This window comes from Canis lupus, chromosome 1 (genome assembly GCF_048164855.1).
Source record: "Canis lupus baileyi chromosome 1, mCanLup2.hap1, whole genome shotgun sequence".
Lineage (NCBI taxonomy): Eukaryota > Metazoa > Chordata > Mammalia > Carnivora > Canidae > Canis > Canis lupus.
Genome location: NC_132838.1, coordinates 15,463,806 through 15,484,481, shown reverse-complemented (window position 1 = coordinate 15,484,481; position 20,676 = coordinate 15,463,806). Strand labels below are relative to the sequence as shown.

Genomic DNA, 20,676 nt, shown 5'->3' with positions numbered 1-20,676 from the left:
AAGTCTGAGTATACAAAATTAGAAATCATTTGCAGGGCAAAAAGACATCATAAGCATAGTGAAAAGACATGTGACAAATTGGGAAAAAATTCTGTTACATATATCATAGGTAAAGGACTAATATCCCTAATTTATAAAGAGCTTTTATTTTTAATTTTTTTTAAAAAGATTTTATTTACTCATGAGAGAGAGAGAGAGAGAGAGAGAGAGAAAGGCAGAGACACAGGCAGAGGGAGAAGCAGGCTCCATGCAGGGAACCCGACGTGGGACTCGATCCCCGGTTTCCAGGATCATGTGCTGGACCGAAGGCAGCGCTAAACCACTGAGCCACCTGGGCTGAGCTTTTAAAAATAAAAGCAAAGAACCAAAAATTTTATTAAAATCTAGGGAAAACAGATGAATAGATCCTTCCCATTAGAGATATAAAAATGTCCCTTAAGCATGTGAAATGATGTTTGACTTCACTCATAATAAGAAAAATACAAATTAAAAACAAAAAGATACCATTTCTTAAATTTAAAACGGCATAAATTCCAAAGCTTGAACATAATTGATTGTCACTGGCATAAACTTATTGACTGGCATAAATTTAAAAGACTTTGGTGAGCCTATGGAGAAATAGGCACTATATTGTTGGCAGAAATGAAAAATGGTGCATCTCTGGAGGGGAATTTAGCAATATTTAAAAGTACTACATGCACATTTACCCTTTACATCAATAATATAACTTCTAGGAATTTATTCTGAAAATATACCTAACAGTATGAACTACGCATATGCTCAATGTTATTTGTTGCAGGATTATTTGTAATTAAAAAAAAATTAAAAAAAATCATTACCTACCTAAACATGAAAGCATAGGAGACTGGTTATATAAACAATGGAATACATACACATTGGAAAACTAAATAGCTGTAAAAAAAGAATAAAGAAGAGCTCTATGAATTGATATGAATTGATTACCAAGAGGTATTGAGTGAAAGATGCAAAGTACAAAAGAGGATATATAAAATGCTTCCGCTTCTGTGTAAGAAAGGAGGAAAAATAGGAAAACATACTTATATCAGAGAAACACATAAAGGGTAACTAGAAAGCAATGACGTTTATAGCCCATTAAGGACTGGAGATACAGGAGAATGGGGTGAAAGTACTACATACAGCACTTCTTTGAGTATACCTTTTTGTATAGTTTCTATGTTTGGAAGCATGTGAATATTGTATGTATTCAAAAAATTAAATAAAAAAGAATAGGAGGGATCCCTGGGTGGCGCAGCGGTTTGGCGCCTGCCTTTGGCCCAGGGCGCGATCCTGGAGACTGGGATCGAATCCCACGTCGGGCTCCCGGGATGGAGCCTGCTTCTCCCTCTGCCTGTGTTTCTGCCTCTCTCTCTTTCTCTCTCTGTGTGACTATCATAAAAAAAAAAAAAAAAAAAAAAAGAATAGGAAAGAAAAAATAAAAACCAAAACAGCAAACTGAAACAAACCTAGTTGTGTTTCAAATGAATATCATAATCACCGTAAACAAAATGGAGGAAGGGAGGGAGGCAGGCAGGCAAATCTAAATAAATATGAACACAATATTTAACCATAAACCTTTAGTCTTAGGCAAGGTGAAGTGAGGGGGCAGAGTGAGAATTACAAACAAATCTTGACTAATATTAAGTTTATTTATTGTGATGGCATGGGTGAAACATTCCTGAAATTGCTTTAGATGTGCTATAGGACTAACAAATGAGTATACATATTGATGTTGTTGGAAGCCAAGGTTAGTTATCATCATGGGAAGAACATATAAATATGAAATGGGGGAAGGCAAGAAAGAATAGATAGAAATATAGGTATCAGCATGAACTTATGATCTCTGAAATATGTGTATATGCATGTTTATGTGCATGTATGTGTTAACATATGCGTGTATATGTACCTATATATGAGATGTTATATGTATATAAGAGTACATATTTCCTAGCTCTGTCTATTGAAGAGCAAAGAAGCAGATACCCCAGTAGTGATGAGTACATATGGCACCATTCACCCAATAAAAAGAACTATGGCTCCTCAGAGAAATAACTGATTCCAGAGCTGGGACAGTATGGATATAAGGTAAACTTTATAAGGTAAACATTTTCTCAATGCCAGAAAATAAAGTGATCAAAAAAATTATGGGGGTTGATGGGTGTGTATTTAGAAGCTAGCTTGAAGAGGCTCTCTCTAGCCAAGTCTGGGACAATTTAAGCCCCAAAGTATGAACAGTAATGAGTTATAAATTTTTAAAAAATAAGTGCTCCTGAGTCCACAAAAATAATAAATAGCTAAGTCAACGAATGAATGTATAGGAAAGAAGGGAAGATTCTCAGAAAAGAATGCAGAGAACCTCTGGTAAATGCAATGGGAATCATTTTGTGGTCATCATGACAAATATTGGATCAGGAAAGACTTATGAATGGATGTTACATCTAGGGAGGAATTTTGATGAGGATATTTGCTGGTCTTAGAGTGTCTCCTCACTGACAGTTTATTAGTAGCAAGGGAAGGGGGGAAAACAGTAAATTTATGGTGAAAAATGGGTAACACCTTGATAGGGTGATACAAATTAACATCAACAATGAGGGACAGATAGAGATCATGCACCTCCAAATGTGACCTTAGGAAGGGCACAGCATCACTTATGCAATATTCTAATATTCAATTATTCAATTAATTGTAATATTCAATTAGGCCAATAATGCCTAACCTCAATTTAATTATAAGGAAATATCAGACAAATCCAAATTGAGTAACAATCCATTGTGGGGTGGGGGTTGTGGTTGGTTATATTCTTCAAAAATATCAATGTCATAAAAGACAAAGAAAGAAAACAATGCCATGAACATTGCTAGGTCGACTGAAAAATTAACATAAGGAAAGCAGAATAAATAAAAATACTGAATATGGCATCTAAAAATTTTAAGTGTACATATATATTCATAAACACAGATAAGGGACAAGCACATGAAGTGAAGGATGGCTTTCTGTAATTCTGATAAATGTTCTTTTTTTAAAAACCTTTTTATAAGTTTTAGACGTTTAGAAATGAGATATAATGAAATGTGCACAAGTTGTGTTTTCTTTGCTTCTCTTCTTCACTGTAGTTTACCCCTAGGTAGGTAAGAAAACTAAGGAGGTGAGCGAGGCTGCACTGTACAGGAATGAGCAAGAGCTGCATTGCTACTAATTATATCAGACCTCCTATTTGCCATATATTATTTATCTGCTGGTGTGTGTTGTACATGACTGTGCATTTGTGAAGTTATGCACTATGACAGAAAGACTTCCCTTTAATACGAGAGTTCCCATTCATAGTTTTTGTTTTTTTCTGGGGATTTAAAAACTAATATGTCATGTGAGAGATCATTATTTATGGTCACTTTACTAGAATATTACCTACCCCTTCCGTGTATAATATATGCTTCAAAAGGGCAGGGATGTTGTCTATCTTTATTATTCTCAGGGAATAGAACAGTGCCAGAACATAGTACAAACTGAACACATTGGTTTTTTTTTTTTTTTTTTTTTGGATGAAGGAGTAGTTGCCAATATTGTTTATGCAAAATGAATATAAATAGTAACTTTATTAAATCAAGATAATTTAATGGGAAGGCCTGCAGAACAGCCTTCATCACTTTTAAGGTAAAGTTCCAATCCAAAAATCATTAAAAAAACAACAAACCAGAGAGGTTAAATTGCAAGTCACATTACTCATAGACATCACAAAATGTCTTTTTTTTTTTTTTTTAAATGAAAAACTTGGACTTCAAGTTTGCACCTGTCTTGTTTTCCAGTTGGAAGTGAAACCCTAGGTCTTTAAGTTACTTCTGTTTCTTTCACATGAACATTTCAGGATCCTTAAGTAAAGGTACTATAGAGGAATGTGTTTTGAAACATTTAACTGGCTTTATAAAATGTGTAATGTGTTGGGAGGTAACTAATCAATGTTATTCTCAGCAAGGGAAATAAAGATAAAAATGAACTGTTTCCTAGTCTCTGTGTAAGAATGGAGAATTTATGAATTGACATGAAATTTGAGCATAAGGATCTCTTCTCTTCGGGAATCACTTAGAATTTTATTAGATGTGAATATATATTTAGCCTTATTATCAGGCCAATAATATTGTATCAAGTAATTCTTATCAACACATGAATGGTCATAGAAGTTCTAATTTTCTTTGTCAAATTCCAGCATGAGTTAGAAATCATAGCTGGTTATTATTATTTTCATTCAATGAAATTATTTCTCTCAGTAACAATAATACAGATGTAAATGGATAATTTTAAGATAGGACTTGATATAATAACATTAATTCATTTAGCTCGATTGCCCTCTTACCTAATATTATCCAGCTAATGATCTGGTTTAAAAAAGGCAGTCCTTGTTTCTTGAGTAGACTGTGATGGGTGCTGTACACAACATACATGGAAAGCGCTATGCTCAGCATCTGAGAGTAAATACAAATCACATCAGTAGAAGAGAAGGTGGTGAGAGACTTATATTATAAAAAGAATCCTTAGAAAAGTGCTGGAACAACTGGAATCTAGCCCCAAAGCTACTGAAATTAGACCAGCTCACCCTCTCACAGCCCAGGCTACAAGATAGAACTCTGTCACTAAGCAGAAAATAAGGCACTTGACACTTTTGAGAGTAGTTTAGTATATGTGGTCACACCATGTCTATTTAGAAATACTCATTATTAATTTTGAAGATTTCCTAACTCATGGAAATGCAGATGGTGCAATGTGGTTTAGTGTCTTCCACTTGTGGCCCTCACTCAGTCATGTCCATTGATTCAATACCTGTTTGTAGCCTGAATGTTCATACGGTAGTTGAAACACTAGGAGTTCAATAATCTTCAGGGAATATACATAAACTTGTGGAGAACTGGTAAACTATGGCTTGTAGGCTGGTAGCCTATTCTTAGAAATACTGTTTTGTTTAAACATAGTCACTTATGTATAGTCTACATTCATTCATTTTTGTGTTGTCTACAGCTCCCTCTGTGTTATAGTGGTAAAGCTGAGGATTTACAACAGACTCCATAGGACCCACAGCCTAAAATACTTATAATCTGGCTCTTTAAAAAATTATCTTCCAACAACCCCTGAACTAGTGAATTATTTGCCATTTTTAAGAAAGACAGCTATGGCTGTAAACAAAGTAAAATCTCCTAGAGATCAGATTAGCAACCTCATCACCAATCCTTAAGATACTTTTAATTTATTTTATATTATCAGTGAATTTAGGGAAAAAAATGCTGTTGACAAAGCTATGACATAATCCTAGGATCCTTTCAATGGTAAGACATGTTCTCACGTCAGAGACATTAATATGTTAAAAGATATTTATTGGGATCCCTGGATGGCTCAGCGGTTTAGCACCTGCCTGCAGCCCAGGGCGTGGACCTGGAGTCCCGGGATCGAGTCCCACATCAGGCTCCCTGCGTGGAGCCTGCTTCTCCCTCTGCCTGTGTCTCTGCCTCTCTCTCTGTCTCCCATGAATAAATAAATAAAATCTTAAAAAAATAAAAGATATTTATCTTGGAATCATCAAAAATATGCTACACAATAGAGCAATTAATCTAAATTAATAAAGTTATTGTAAAAAAGAAATTTTGCAACAGATTTACCTTATACTCAGGGATATTTCTAATTAGGACTCTAAGAATTTTAACATTATATTTGCTCCTGTAGAGTGGGATCCAGGAACATTCATTTCTGCCAAAGTAGTCATAATTATAGGTGAATTCTGTCAATGTTACCTGTGGGCTTTAGTGTAAAGCCAGTTGATACACCATTTAAAATGAAATATACATTCCTACGTCTTGATAAGACATTTGACAAAATACTTCTTGTCTTCTTATATGTTCTCCGTTGTTCTCTAAGGACAAACTAACACCTTTTAAGTGATGCTATATTTTTATTTTAGAGTGTTCTTGGCATTACTTTCTATTATCCCAGGTTTGTTCTGAGGAAATTTTTTGAGAAGACACCTATAATTTTTCTTTTGTCAGTGTTTTTAAAATTTTTTATTGTTAAAAAAAAGTGGTTTCCATGCTTATATAGAAAACAGCTGTCATTTATAGAATATAACATTATATACTCTCTAATTCACACAACTCAGTTAGAGATTAAAAACTACAGATTAAAAACAGACTGAAGCTATATTAATGGAAATCACATATTGAGTATACAGTATAAATGCGAATTGATTCAATTTTGAAACCTCAAGTTCAAAGTTCTTTTCACCACCAAAGCCAGTAACCACGGTGAAGTCTACCTTCCCTGGCACATCATCTGAAGTCTTAAACTGGCTATATTCTTCATATAAACATACTCAGAGGCTGCTTTCACTAGAAAATTACCCTTCCCCTGATGCAAATGAGAACAATAAGAATCTCAGTCTAAATCTCAGTTCAACTTTTGGGTGAATACAGATGCCTCTTATAACTCCTTAATCTCTGCTCTCTTGGCATCTTTGGGCTTGTCTGCTGACTTTTTGGCTATTTCATACCCCTTAGAGACTATATTTCCATGTAATATCTTTTTTTTTTCCATGTAATATCTTAAACAGAGAACTTTCTTCTCATCCGGCAGGTATTGAGCAATGTAAACGTGATGGCATCTTAAGAACAATATCATTAAATACAATCATAAGATCCATTTGGTATATCATTAGTGTAATATGGTATCGAAAACCTGTAACTAACTTGGGACACCTGGGTGGCTCGGCAGTTGAGTGTCTGACTTTGGCTCAAAGCGTGACCCCAGAGATCTGGGATAAAATTCCACATCAGCCTCCCTGCAAGGAGCCTGCTTCTCCCTCTGCCTATTTATGTCTCTGCCTCTCTCTGTGTCTCTCATGAATAAATAAATAAAATCTTGGGGATCCCTGGGTGGCTCAGCAGTTTAGCGCCTGCCTTTGGCCCAGGGCATGATCCTGGAGTCCCAGGATCGAGTTCCACATCAGGCTCCCTGCACGGAGCCTGCTTCTCCCTCTGTCTGTGTCTCTGCCTCTTTCTCTGTGTCTCTCATGAATAAATAAAATTAAATAAAATCTTAAAAAAACATACAAACAAACAAATCTGCAACTGACCTGAAACAGATGTAACAGCAGCTCTTCATTTATAAAACGATCTTTTCTTTTTATGAGAGATGTTAGAACACACAGGGACAGCAGAAGAACCAGCGAGCCAGCTCCTATTCTGTTTTAAAACACAATTCACAATTTTAAATTTCCTTAAGATATTTACTGAACATGCATCATATAAAAATGTTTGATATTTTACTCTAATGTAGATTCTATCAGTCATTTGGTTTTATCATGATGAGGGAGCAAAATAGATATACAGGTATATAGGTATAAAAAATCATAGGAGGAAGATGCAGTAGGGATGGGGTTATTTTTAATTCCTTACAAATTTTTAGATATTTTTACCTTATTTCTTTACTTTGATTTTTAAAGATTTTATGCATACCAAGTCCTTAGTCTGACTTGGGATACATTTACAGAAAAACAATATAAAAAATAGTTAAACACATCATCAGTATCTACAACATAAATTTTCTGATTATGAGCACTTACTCATACAAAAAGGATCAACATTTCTAATCCCTAGTATTGCTAGCAGAACACAATGGTTCTATCATTAATCTTGGTGCTTTCCTCAGCTGCTCCTGGCTAAAGGAAGGGTAGGACAGAGGCCACAAAGGTAACATGTAGGTGAGGCATTTGAACAGTAAGGAAACAACAAACTACATTTCCTTTTTTTTAAGAGGAGGCGGGCGTTGTGGAGAGACAGAGGGAGAGAATATTTAGCAGGCTTCATGCCAGCATGGAATCTGATGTGAGCCAGCTCGATCTCACAACCTGAGACATGAACCTCATGACCTGAGCTGAAATCAAGAATCAGATGCTTAACTTATGAGGCATTTGCCCCAACAAATTATACTTTTTTCAAGAACACTAGGTATAGTATGGTTCCTGAGGTTGAAGGAAACTGATACCAAAGAAATGGTATACTAATGTTAAAGCTGTATTTCTCACCTCCTAAAAATCTGAGTTACATAGGACAATTGAAATAGTTGAGGACAGAATCTGGAAGCAGGCAATTTAACAAGTATGAGAAAAGGAGGTAGCTAAAGAGAAATAAGAAAACAAAAGGCAGGGCTAAAAATGAATGAAAGCAGGAATTCCTAGGAAAATACTTGCTTGTTTTTGCTTTTGTTTGGATTCTTTTCACACTCTTTTTGAAAATTGTAAGGGAAAAAAGTAGTTCTACATTCAACATGGATTACCACTTAAGCTTAAGAAAACAGTGACCTATGATCAAGATTCTTTGCTTTTTCTTTTTTTAAAAAAATAATTTATATATTTTTAAACTTTTGAATAATTTAATTCATTGGCAAATATGTTTTTTAGAGATTTGAGTAAGAAGAATATCATAGCTATGTTATTTTTGCTTTTTTCTTTAATTTTAATTTTTTCTTTTTAAATTTAACTTTAAATGTTTCACATATCTGTCTTGTTAAATTTCTAACGAAGGGAGGTGATGTGAGAGATCAAATGGAGAGCAGAAATTTCTCCATGAACCAGAAGTCAAAATAAAGAAGTTGCAATATAACCACTAGAACACCAGCACAAACTTAAATCACTGAGGAATTTAAATTAAGAAGCAGAGAGGGGGAAAAAACATAATTTTAAAAAATACAAATTAGGATTTCTCCTGTTTTAGCAAGTTTGCTTCTTGCATTCATCTTTAGTAAAATATGCAAGTGGCAAATTTCTATGGAGACACTTTATATAATTTCTCCTCCTTTTACCATATAAATTCTGCTCAACTATGTCAACACTGCTTGAACAGGACAGAAAAGCAGAAACTGACCAAAGCAGGGAAAGGGGTTTTATAAAGACAACAGGAGAGCTCACACAGAAATATGAAGCAAGAAATAAATGAAAATATTTGAATTAATCTTCTTACATACTATTATAGTTTATGACAGATACAAAATGTTTTTACTTAGTAAAACTAATAAATTATGACTGAGAAGTATGGTCTTAGAACTCCATACAATTATTTTCATTTTTTTTTTTTTTTTTTGCTAATAAATTGACTTTCTGGACTAATTCCTGACTTATTCTATACTAGTACTTCACAGAAATGAGATAATATGTGTTCACTGATAAATAACACATGCTCAAAAATTAACACATACTTTAAAAATATAATTTAGTTAATATTCCTTCAGTTAAAAAAGATATACCCTTATCGATTAAAGATTAGGTTAAAATGCTAAAAAAATTGCTTATACAGAGTTCAAAACAAAGTAACAAAGATGATTACACGATTAGAAAATGACAGGGAATGTTACATGAAATAGAGATCATTTAGCTTGCTGAGCACACACATGCACACACATGTGCACACACACACAGCTAGACTTCTTGATAATAATTTAAAATTAGGTCAAAAGTAAAGGTAATCAATTATTTTACAGATTTGGTATACACTGAGAAGAAATAAATGTGACAGCAACATGGAGAATTAGGTAAGGTATACAGAATTTTCTAACAGTTTAATTAGATATAAAGTCAAGGTACAGAGTCTCCTCCCCTAGAGATCATTACATGCAGATTAGGAGAGAATTTCATTATTCTATGACATTTAAAGTGTGAACATGTTCAAAGGCAAAGACAAAGATTACATCACTGGCTTTTAGATATTTTCATTTTTGGCAAACAAAACAATTTTCTCATATGAAACCTTTACTGATTCCTCAATATACAAAAGCTTCTAGACTTTTTTTTTTCTTTTGCATTTTAAGTTATCACTGTTTGGCTCAATTTTATTTTTTTGATAGGCCCAGAAGTATCTCCAGGGAGCTTTAATGCTCCTCAGAGACTGAGCCAAAATTACGACTAATGGTTTGATATTAGTATTTTAACTTTTAGTTTATTCACTAGTTTATTTTGAGACTCATAACCAAGATGAGGTTTATATTTCATAGTGTTGACTGAGAAAAACAATTATACTCAAAAGCAAATAAGTTAAAATATTGTTCATACACTAGAAAGATATCTGGCTTTCTTCCTACAACAGGCATCAGCGGGAATACTGCCAGGAGCAAAGAGAAGAAAATCCAACTCAGTGAGATGCTCTGAAATAAATGAAAAAGTTATCTTTAGACAAGTATGGTAAAGAAAACTGGCTTTAGTGTTTCGCAGACTTCATGGCTGTGAAGACTACACACAAAGCTTTAGAACTATTTAAAATGCAATACAGTTCCTCCTGGGGGCGGATTTGTCAAATAGTAGGCGCTGTTAGGTATAAGATGAGCCTTATCTGATTAAATTCTCACAATAACCTTATGAAGTAGGTTATATTACTCATAGTATTTCCGATGAGGAAACTGAACTCAGAGATGTTAAAGTATAAGTGTTCCCAGGTCTGTGACCAGTAAATGAAACAGCCAGGATTTAAACCTGGGTCATATTTCACAGCAAGGGCTTTAATCAATTTATGTTATACCATATGCTGATGATATCTATAAGAAAACTGGCCTGCAGTCATAATCAAGTGATAGAGCTCAGGAGGGAAGTAAAAATACTTGTGCAAGTAGATTAAGACAAAAAATTATCAATAACCCTATTAATTGGAGAATTTAGTAAGTTCTCAAAAGGTGGAAAGAAGATATTTCTATCCTCCTGGTACCTACATCAAAAAGTTTCAATGTGGAAGCATGAACCTATTCCCAGGAGTAGGAGAATGGTGACTTTTCTGACTTGAGTTCAGAGCAAAGCCTCCTAAGCCACTGCATTGCTCTAGACAACCATTCCTTAGCTAGTTGAGGCTAACAGAATCTAGGAAGTGATTTACAGAGGGACATACCAGTTCTGACTCTGAGTATTTCAATCACGGCATGACTAATTCATTTTGATATCAAAGTGTATGAGAATCACTTAACGGTAACCTCAGTCCTCCTGTCAAAAGGCTCTTTATGTAAGGATACGTCTTACCCTTTTCTTTATAAATGAACAATTCCCTGAGTTAAATACATATCAAAACAAAGTAGCTACTAATCTGTCCAATGTCAAAACAAGTACTTGTACCTTTGCTCGAATCCATAGCTGAGTGATAAATGGCCAACAGGCAAATGCAATAAGTCCAGCTGTGAGCATGTAGCGGTAGAAAAAACTGAGAACCTGGCAATGCATTCCAAAGAAGAAATGAAAAATGAGGTCATTTAAAAGGAGTTACATATGTATAAAAGAGATCTGAAAATTTTGTAATGCGATAAATTACTCACTAATACTTCAATTCCCAGGGTAAAGATGAACAGGTAGCCAGCCAACTGACTTGGAGGAAAGGTCAACAGTGATATGACAAAGTCCTGAATGACTTGAAACCTGTTTAACAAGATTATTTATACTACATATTGAACAAAAAAAAATTAGGTCATATGTGGTAAAATATAAAAACTGCACAACCCTAGAAATCAGGGACTTTTCAATTCATAGTTATTCAAAACCTAATATAATCTCTAACCAATTTCTTTCAATGGCTTCACTTATCTAAATCTTTTTTTTTGAAAGCTAGAAGTATTTTAGGAAAAAGCATAATTTCTAAATTAATTTGATAATGATCACAAAAATTTGTTTTTAAAAATAAACATTAATGATAAATAAGTGTTGATCTTAGTTTAAACACGAGAACACCCAATTACAGATACATGATCAGAAATAAAATATAATGAACCCAAATGGATAAAAACTAGGGAAAAATTTAAATTCAGCAAGGTTAATCTTATATCGAAATTTCCACTGTCTTAATAAACATAGGTTTTCCAAATCTAGGTAAAGAAAATCTTTTTTTAATTTGGGCCATTTATATTTATTTGTTTGTTTGTTTGCTTATTTATCCATTTATTTAAAGATTCCATTCATTTATTCATGAGACACACAAACACACAGAGGCAGAGACACAGAGGGAGAAGCAGGCTCCACACAGGGAGCCTGAAGCAGGACTTGATCCCAGGTCTCCAGGATCATGCCCCGGGTTGAAGGCACTGCTAAACCGCTGAGCCACCCAGGCTGCCCCTTAGGTAAAGAAAATCTTAATTGCACTTTTTCACTGAACTAAATAACCTTTTCCAAACCCAATTTAAGATGTTGCTAATTATACACTCACTGTAATTAAATGTGAATCCATAACCATTAAAAATGTATTACATACTTGAGTACTTTTTACATTTCATCACTGGAAAAAATTTTAGCATTTGTAGTGATTAAGAAGGTAATTACAAAAAATCAGTATCATTTGGTTTATTATCTTTTTCTGATTGAAAATAATGGTCACATAATATTATCAAAACTACTTAGGGGCCATGTAGAAAAGTAAAGATAACACCAGTCCAAAGAAGAATGCTTCTTTTGTTCTCAACAGTGAACTAGCACAAGAAAACGAGATGATTTTGTAAATCATTCAGAAGATTTTATGACTTTAGAAGAAAAGTGAATTTTTATGTTTTATTTTCTATTTAATCTACCAGAAAGATAGAACACAACATACATTCAAAATCACATTTCCTCTCAAATTTTAAACATAGATGTCATCTTCATAAATAGGACATTTAATAATTTAAGAGAGGTTCTGTAGTAGAATAGAATTTTCTGCAAGAATAAAACTTTCATTCTAAAAATTTTTAAACCAGAGATTAATTTTAAACCAGACTAGAAAAAAATCTGATTTAAGTACATATATCCAGCAATCCCATTCCTTTCAAATGGAGAAGCAACACCAAGTCCTTTTGTTAGTTTCTTTTTGTCTTATCCTATTTCTTTTCTTTTTTTTTTTTTTTTTCCTATTTCTTTTTTAAAGATTTTATTTATTTATTTGACAGAGAGAGAGAGTGCGCGAGCGAGCACAAATGGGGAGCAGGAAGACCAATGCGGGGCTTGATCCCAGAACCCTGGGATCACGACCTGAGTCAAAGGCAGAAACTTAACCCACTGAGCCACCCAGGCATTCCTCACTTATACTTTTAAATGATAATATTTTAAACATTTTAATATCAATTTTTATTTTTGATATTTTAACATGGGTCATATAGTAGATGTGGTCAAAGTTGGAGTTAACAAAAATTAGAATAAAAATACACACTGTGTCATGACAAACATGCTGGCCAACCCTGAAAATTTTCAGGACAACTCTGAAAATACCCTTTAAGTCTGGGCTCTCCTTCCCTGGTCTGCTTTAGGGGTCTGGTTTGCTCAGAGGATGCTTGGATGCCCAAGACTAAGTTTAAATTCTAGATTACTGTTGCAAATATAGCAACAAGATGTGCAACACGTCTGTGAATGTGAACTAGCCCAGTATTTGAGTGGTTTTCTTTTAAAGTACTCAAAACTTGCCTGAGAGCCCTACCTCTGATGTTTTCTACAATGGTAAGAATCCATTTTACTTCCAGCTTGTGAGGAGGCACTTAAGGGAAGAACCATAGCACATGGGACTAATATCTACCACTCTCTATGGTGGTCTGGATTTAATTACAAAGTTCCATTTATTTAGGTTTACATGATAGCTATGAAAGGAAAGGTAAAAATGTGTGGAAAGAAAACATGTACATTTCCTTGTGAAACATAAAGATACACTGAAATCTTAGATGATGAGACAAATTCAAAATATAAGTTACTCCTGGCATAGTACCATCAATATTAATTATTCTTTTTGTAGCCCAGATTTTTCTTATAAAGGATACACAAAGAAAGGAACAAGGTCAATACTAACTCAGGGCAATAAAGATGAAGTCAAAAGGAAAAGTCAAAACAAAAAAGATGTTCATATGCAACATTTATGCTATTGTAAATGAAGTGAGAGGGCTCAGAGATTGAAGGGTATTATAAATATCTTTGAAGATTTATGCTACAGAAATCTAATGCACGTTAAACACAGATTTCACTATTGGTAAAGTACAAAATAAGACATCAAGGCATGTTACTTACTCTCTTAGCACAGCATACCATATTGGCACTGGCAACAAACAATATATGTAGTAAGTCCAGGGACAGTCCTGAATCAGCAGGAAAAATGCTACTAAAACACCAACAGCTATAAAACTACATGACAGGAGGTGGCTTGGTTTCTGAAAATCAAACAGAACATTGAAACACTTCTAAATTCATGCTAATTGATAGGCTTTTAAAAGAGATTATAAAGTGAAGAGACATATTACTACTTTCTTTCAGTGGTTCCACAAAACTACCTGATTAATTGAAGAGCTGCATTTAAAAAAAAAATCTGTCATTGGAGAAGCATTATTACAGAAGAAAAAGTTGGATATCCCAGAATTGTTGCAATTAGGCAATTCTCAATTTAAAAGTAACTATGTTCCTCAAGTTTGTTTGCAAGTAACTTGTTTGGAACTCTGAACATATTTCTCCTTAGTAACAATCTTATAAATGTTGACTGAGCTCCCCGACTAGCTCACAAAAGCCCATTTAATACACAATAAACTGTGGGACTTAATCTTCATTTGGAACAATGCTTCTATCTATTCAAACTCCAACTTGACATGCAGCCCACGCTCCCCTCTCCACTGCCCAACCACAGTGTGTTCATTCATCATATCTTCTCTTCCCAACCACCTGCCAAACAAGAAAGGAGTTTCTCAATGTAAGACACGAGTGATGGCCTCCATGGGCTGGACAGGCCTATGAGTGCTCTGGGCCATGAGTAATGAAGTAAGCTTCAGGGACAGACATTCTAGTGATTGGGAAAACAACACACCTATGGAAAGTTGCTAGGAATGGTACTGGAGGAAAAAACCAGGAATGGAGGGGTAATAAGGTGTTCTTGTTCATCTGTCTCTTGTTTTGACTCTTGCTTTGCTAGCCAAAACTAAATAAGGTGAGAATTAAGAATTATGTACTGGAGTAAAGGAATTGCAGGGTAAAGAGGCAAGAGTTTGTTTCCTCTTTATAAGTCCTCCTTACAGGCATAAAATGTCACCAGAAAGGAGGAAACAAGGATAAACTAGGAAATAGTTGTGAAAAGGAAGGTGAAACACAGCAATGTGATTAAGCATTTAGAACTACACAGATCAGAATTCAAATTCTGGCTCAGTCACTTGCTCTAAGTACAACTATATACAACCATGAGCAAAATACAAAATGTACCGAGACTTAATTTCATCCCATTTATAAAATGGGAATAATAATTCCATATCTACTTATCCAGGCTGGTAAAGTTTACATTAGATCAAGATAGCTTAACAAAATGCCTGGAATGTCATTATGCCTAATACATAATGGCTGCTTTATTACCTTCATTTTTACTCTCTCCTTCCCTACTTCTTTGCATTAGTCCCAGGAGGCAATACAGAAACCTGTAAGTGAATAGCACTGGGAATGGAGATGTGCGAGATAGCAATGGAAATCCCATAGCAAGGTGCAAATCTCAAACAGAAGTGGATAGTTGGAGTCTCTAAAGCTGAAGGTGGCTGAGGCAAATATTCATCTTAAGAGGTGGTTTCACATCATTTTGAGAATAATAAAATAATAACAAAAGAAGTTTAAAAGAGTATCTAAAAACAATTACAGGGATTTTCTAGAGTCAGTGTAATATGGTATAATAATCTAATCCTTTGATACCTAAAGCAGACTTTGATACCAATGACATCCACTTGTGGGTAATGAAATCGTAAAGAATTCAGTTCACCTGAATTGGAGATTAAAAGGCTAAATAATAAGAGTGGAGGACATTCTCTAAACTTTATCATAAGTTGATGCCCTGATCACCTGATGAAGAAAATAAGCCATTCTGGTGCATTATAATCACTCTTCCAACCAACAAGCATTTATTAAGTTGCACACTCTATGCTATGCTCTGTACTAGGTCTTCAAAGAGTTCAAACCATACAGGTCAAGGTGGAATTATGAGACTTGGTTTAAGGAGTTAATATTTGGGGATTTTATTAGGTAATAAGAAAATAAATAAAAGCATGTGGCAAAATAAGGATATTTAGTTCTAAAGCAAGTAACATCTGAACTGGAAAAAGCAAAGGAGAAGAATATGTTGAAGTTACATGCGGAATACAATTAAGAGGAATTGTAGCAAAAATTAAATGGGATCCCTGGGTGGTGCAGCGGTTTAGCGCCGGTCTTTGGCCCAGGGCGCGATCCTGGAGACCCGGGATCGAATCCCACATCGGGCTCCCGGTGCATGGAGCCTGCTTCTCCCTCTGCCTGTGTCTCTGCCTCTCTCTCTCTCTCTCTGTGACTATCATAAATAAATAAAAATTTTAAAAAAATCTATAAAAAAATAAATAAATAAATTTAAAGAAAAAGAAGATACTCACTGCCTATAATGGTGATAATTAGAAACGACCTGTATAATTTGAGTGACCCTGTCATGTAGAAGGAATATCAATTTTGGAGTCAGATGTAAATTTAATTCCAATCTTGGCCTTCTAGTTACTTGTCAATTAGACTAATCCATTTAGCTTATCTGAAGCTGTTTCCTCATTTGGCAACGATGACAATATTCGTTGGGAATCCACTGTTCCCTCCCCTACAGGCACTCTATATTCTAGCTGTACAGTAACTTGCAGCTCTTATAAGAAGCCACATTACCTCTCTCCTTATCCAGTACATGCTGCTCTATGTGTCATTCTTCCTTTTCTTTTACTGGGTTACCCTATTCACCCTTCAAGACTTAACTTTGGGGGTGCCTGGGTGGCTCAGTTGGTCAAATGTCTGCCTTCAGCTCAGGTCCTGACCTCAGTGTCCTGGGATAGAGCCCTGCATTGGGCTCCCTCCTCAGCAGAGTCGGCTTCTCCCTCTCTCTTTGCCCTCACCCTCTGCTTGTGCTCTCTTACTCTCAAATAAAGAAATAAAGTCCTTAAAAAAAAAAAAAAGAAAAAGAAAAAAGACTTCACTTTGGCAACTACCTCCCCTGCGAAGCCTCCCTACACCCCAACTGCAAGCATTGCATTCTACTACATGCACTGCTGTGGTTCATCTTATATCCTAAGTGCTTTCCACGCTTCTATTTTTTTTTTTTTTTAAGATTTTTTATTAATGAGAGACAGAGAGAGAGAGAGAGAGAGAGAGAGAGAGACAGGCAGAGGGAGAAGCAGGCTCCATGCAGGAAGCCTGATGCGGGACTCAATCCCAGGTCTCCAGGATCAGGCCCTGGGCTGAAGGCAGTGCTAAATCGGTGACCACCCGGGGTGCCCTCCATGCCTCTCTTTAGTTAATCCTTTGGACCATGGGCATTTTATTCTTCCTTCAGAACTGTTAGATTGTGTCACTTCACTAGGTTATAAACTCTGATTGAAGAAGAATCAGAATGTTTTTGCAAGCAGAACCCTTTTGCAAAGGGTTCAAAGTATTTTAATAACCTCAACTGTAATGGTTGGTTTTGTTTGTCAATTTGGCTGGACTACAGTCCCCAGTTCCTTGAACACTGATCTAGGTGTTGTTGTGAAAGTATCTTGTAAATGAGATTAAAGTCCATAATCAGCTGACTTTAAGTAAAGAAGATTATCCTAGGTTACTGGGATGGGTCTGCTTCAATCAGTTGAAAAGCTTTAAGAGCACAACGGCAGCTTCCCTAACAGAAGAAAGTACACTTGATGAGTGTGGCCTCAGCTCCTGCCTGCAAACTTCAGTCTGCCCTCCTGAGGGCCTGACCTGTGGATTTAGGACTTAACAGCTCCCACACTCACATAAGCTAATTCCTTACACTAATTCTTCTAATACACAGATCCCTCTGGTTCTTTTTCTCTGGTTTAACTCTAATGAAGGCACCAATTCCTCACTAAATAATGTTTAAAATCTACAGCCCACCATTTGAAGCCTTCAATTATTTCAGCCTAATCTATACTGGTGGTATAAACTTTTATTAGTCCCTTGAACAAACCTTCCACATTCTCCCCAAATTGAACTATTTATTTTGAAAGCAGTATGGTGTAGAAAGAGCATGAATTTAAGTATCAGAAAATATTAGTTCTATTATTCCATACCAGTGTGTCCTTGAAGAAAATATATATCTCTCAGAGCCTAAATTTCCCCATCTGTATTAGGAGAATCATAACCACCAAATTTAGGGTAATGTTAAGCTTAATTGAATAACACACGTAAAGCATCCAGGATAGTCCTGGGATAGTGGGGCTCAATAAATATTACTCATTATCCCATCATAATAATACATTTTCCTAACTCTGCCTCTGTTTATTTCAATTTGCTTCAATTCTCATCCTCTCTCTATAGCCGTTAAATTTCCACCAAGACTTACTTATTCCTGTTATCATCACCCTCGCTAAAGTGAGGTCTCCTGTATTTAAAATGATAGCCTTTGTATCACATTCAAACAATGTATATTAAAGTTGTTAAATGTTAAAGCTGTCTTTTGCAATGTAGTATAGCAATCTACATTGGATAAGGTGGTTATGTGTACATCTCTTACCTACTTTGCTCTTAATTCCAGGCTCCTTGAAGGCAGAATCTGGATTTTATTTTTCTATGGATAGCCTAGGCAATAGCTAGCATTACACCGTACACGCAATTAAATATTCACGGCATTATCAGATGAAGGAATAAAGGAGAACTATGAGCTTTGAAACTGTGTTGATTCATTAATCTAAAGACTTCATATCTTTTCTCAATAACCTTAACATTAAGATAAACATGAAAAGGCGGGCAGCCTGGGTGGCTCAGCGGTTTAGCGCCGCCTGTGGCCCAGGGTGTGATTCTGGAGACCCGGGATCGAGTCCCACATCGGGCTCCCTGCATGGAGCCTGCTTCTCCCTCTGCCTGTGTCTCTGCCTCTCTCTCTGTGTCTCTCATGAATAAATAAATAAAATCTTAAAAAAACAAACAAGCATGAAAAGGCAGTGTTTAGCCCAAGATTGTTCTGGATTCAAATCTCAATTCCTTCATATCCTAGTTCAGTGATCTTTTGCAAAATAAGATCACTGAACATAATAGCTTTGTTTTCCTTTTTTTTAATAAAATGAAATTATAATGCCTACTTCTAACATCGGTATGAGTTTAAAATGACAAAATAAATTCCAAGCACCTACGCAGAATGTCATTGCTAAAACATTATTGGTTCTGTTTCTCTTGCTACCATGTCAAAAATTATTCCTGTTCTCATCAATTTTTCATACATTCAAATAATGAAAATTACTTGGGGAAAATTATTTAATGCATTTAAAGCGCTATAAAAATTGGAATCAACATTACTGTTCTTTTTTCCCTCATTACAGAAAAATAAAATATAAAATTAGAAAAAGTTACTACTGGAAATGTTTGCAGACTGTTACTATGAATAATATACCATCCAGATATATTCGTTTGTAGAGGATTTGGACATGGTAATAATCATTAGAATGAAGTAAAAGAAATGAAAGTGGCACATTCTCCCTAATAAACGATAATTAGTAATGTATTTTAAAAGAGTAAAGTGTCTTAAGGTAGCAAAACCACATATATACTTTTATATTTACTCAGTTATATGAAGTACCATTATATGTTTTTTTGGCCTTTCTTCCCCCCATTGAAAGTACAGTAAACTAGAAGACTAATTCTTAAAATGAGGATAAATATAAAGTTCTGAGAATTTGCATTAAGAATTTCAGAAAGTTGAAAGAAGGTAAGAAGAGTTCCAGAAAAGCACATACATTATTCAGAAAGGGACATTTTGAGTAAGTGATTTTATCGCTTCCTAGCTCCTAAACTTTTAATACCAGATACAGTTAAATATATTGCTTTGAAGTAGTTTTCTGACCACCTGTACTAGAAAGATATGGGATGCTTATAACATGCTAAATAATTATTAAAAAGAATAGAAAATCAATAGTTAATGCCATAGGAGAATTTATATACAGCTATCTTTATAGCCTTCTTACGTTATAGGGCCATCATTATTAATATACCCTTTCCCCAACCAAAGAAATAAAGATAACTGAGGAAAAAAAGACCTGATATAACAAAAGCAAATGAAAGGTAAGAGTTAGCTTATTACAACTTGCACATTGTACAAACTCATTACAGTTGATTTGATTTAATTTCTTTCCCGAGTCCTAATGATTTTACACCACTATCTGAATCTTCATTATATTTTCTGAACGTACCTTAACTTCTTTACTGACACCTCTAGTAAAGCTGGAATGAGACCTGATGATCAACAAAGAAGCATAAGATGTCCATCCCACAAAACCAAGAACAACATTGATGCCCAAGAAGAACCTGTCATAAGTATGATAATAGGACAAGCCTTTTAATGCAAGCTGAATCAGCTCCTTGCAAAGGGAGACCTATGGAGAAAAGAAAACGTAACTTGTCACATGGGAAGAATCAGAAAACCTAAGTTTTAAAGGCAGGAAAATTATTAAAATTAGAGTACATAACTATAAATGATGGATCAAGAACAGATTTTAATTACTCAAGGGGCTTCTTGCAAAGTATAGGAAAAATTCCTGAATAGAATGAATTTTGAATCTTGATGAGGAAGGGCATTTTAAATGTAAACTACAATATGTGTAGTGATTGAAAATTATTCATTCGGTGGATATATCAATAGAGGACCTATGAAAGAAAGAACTGAAGTCTCACTAATATTGGTCTCAAATAGCAGAGATACC

The 20,676-nt window shown here is 35.0% G+C and overlaps 1 protein-coding gene across 4 annotated transcripts in view; it reads right to left on the bottom strand.

Annotated features, from left to right (window-relative positions):
* PIGN (phosphatidylinositol glycan anchor biosynthesis class N) overlaps nucleotides 1-20,676 on the bottom strand; it is a 107,772-nt gene that overhangs the window by 36,825 nt on the left and 50,271 nt on the right. For all 4 annotated transcript variants that reach the window (XM_072821679.1, XM_072821666.1, XM_072821673.1 and 1 more), the window contains 7 exons: nucleotides 20,167-20,349; nucleotides 14,033-14,172; nucleotides 11,338-11,437; nucleotides 11,141-11,233; nucleotides 10,097-10,188; nucleotides 7,127-7,235; nucleotides 4,367-4,475 (listed from right to left, as the gene is read on the bottom strand). In XM_072821679.1, the coding sequence (XP_072677780.1) occupies nucleotides 4,367-4,475; nucleotides 7,127-7,235; nucleotides 10,097-10,188; nucleotides 11,141-11,233; nucleotides 11,338-11,437; nucleotides 14,033-14,172; nucleotides 20,167-20,349 (826 nt within the window). The remainder of the gene's footprint in view (nucleotides 1-4,366; nucleotides 4,476-7,126; nucleotides 7,236-10,096; nucleotides 10,189-11,140; nucleotides 11,234-11,337; nucleotides 11,438-14,032; nucleotides 14,173-20,166; nucleotides 20,350-20,676) is intronic.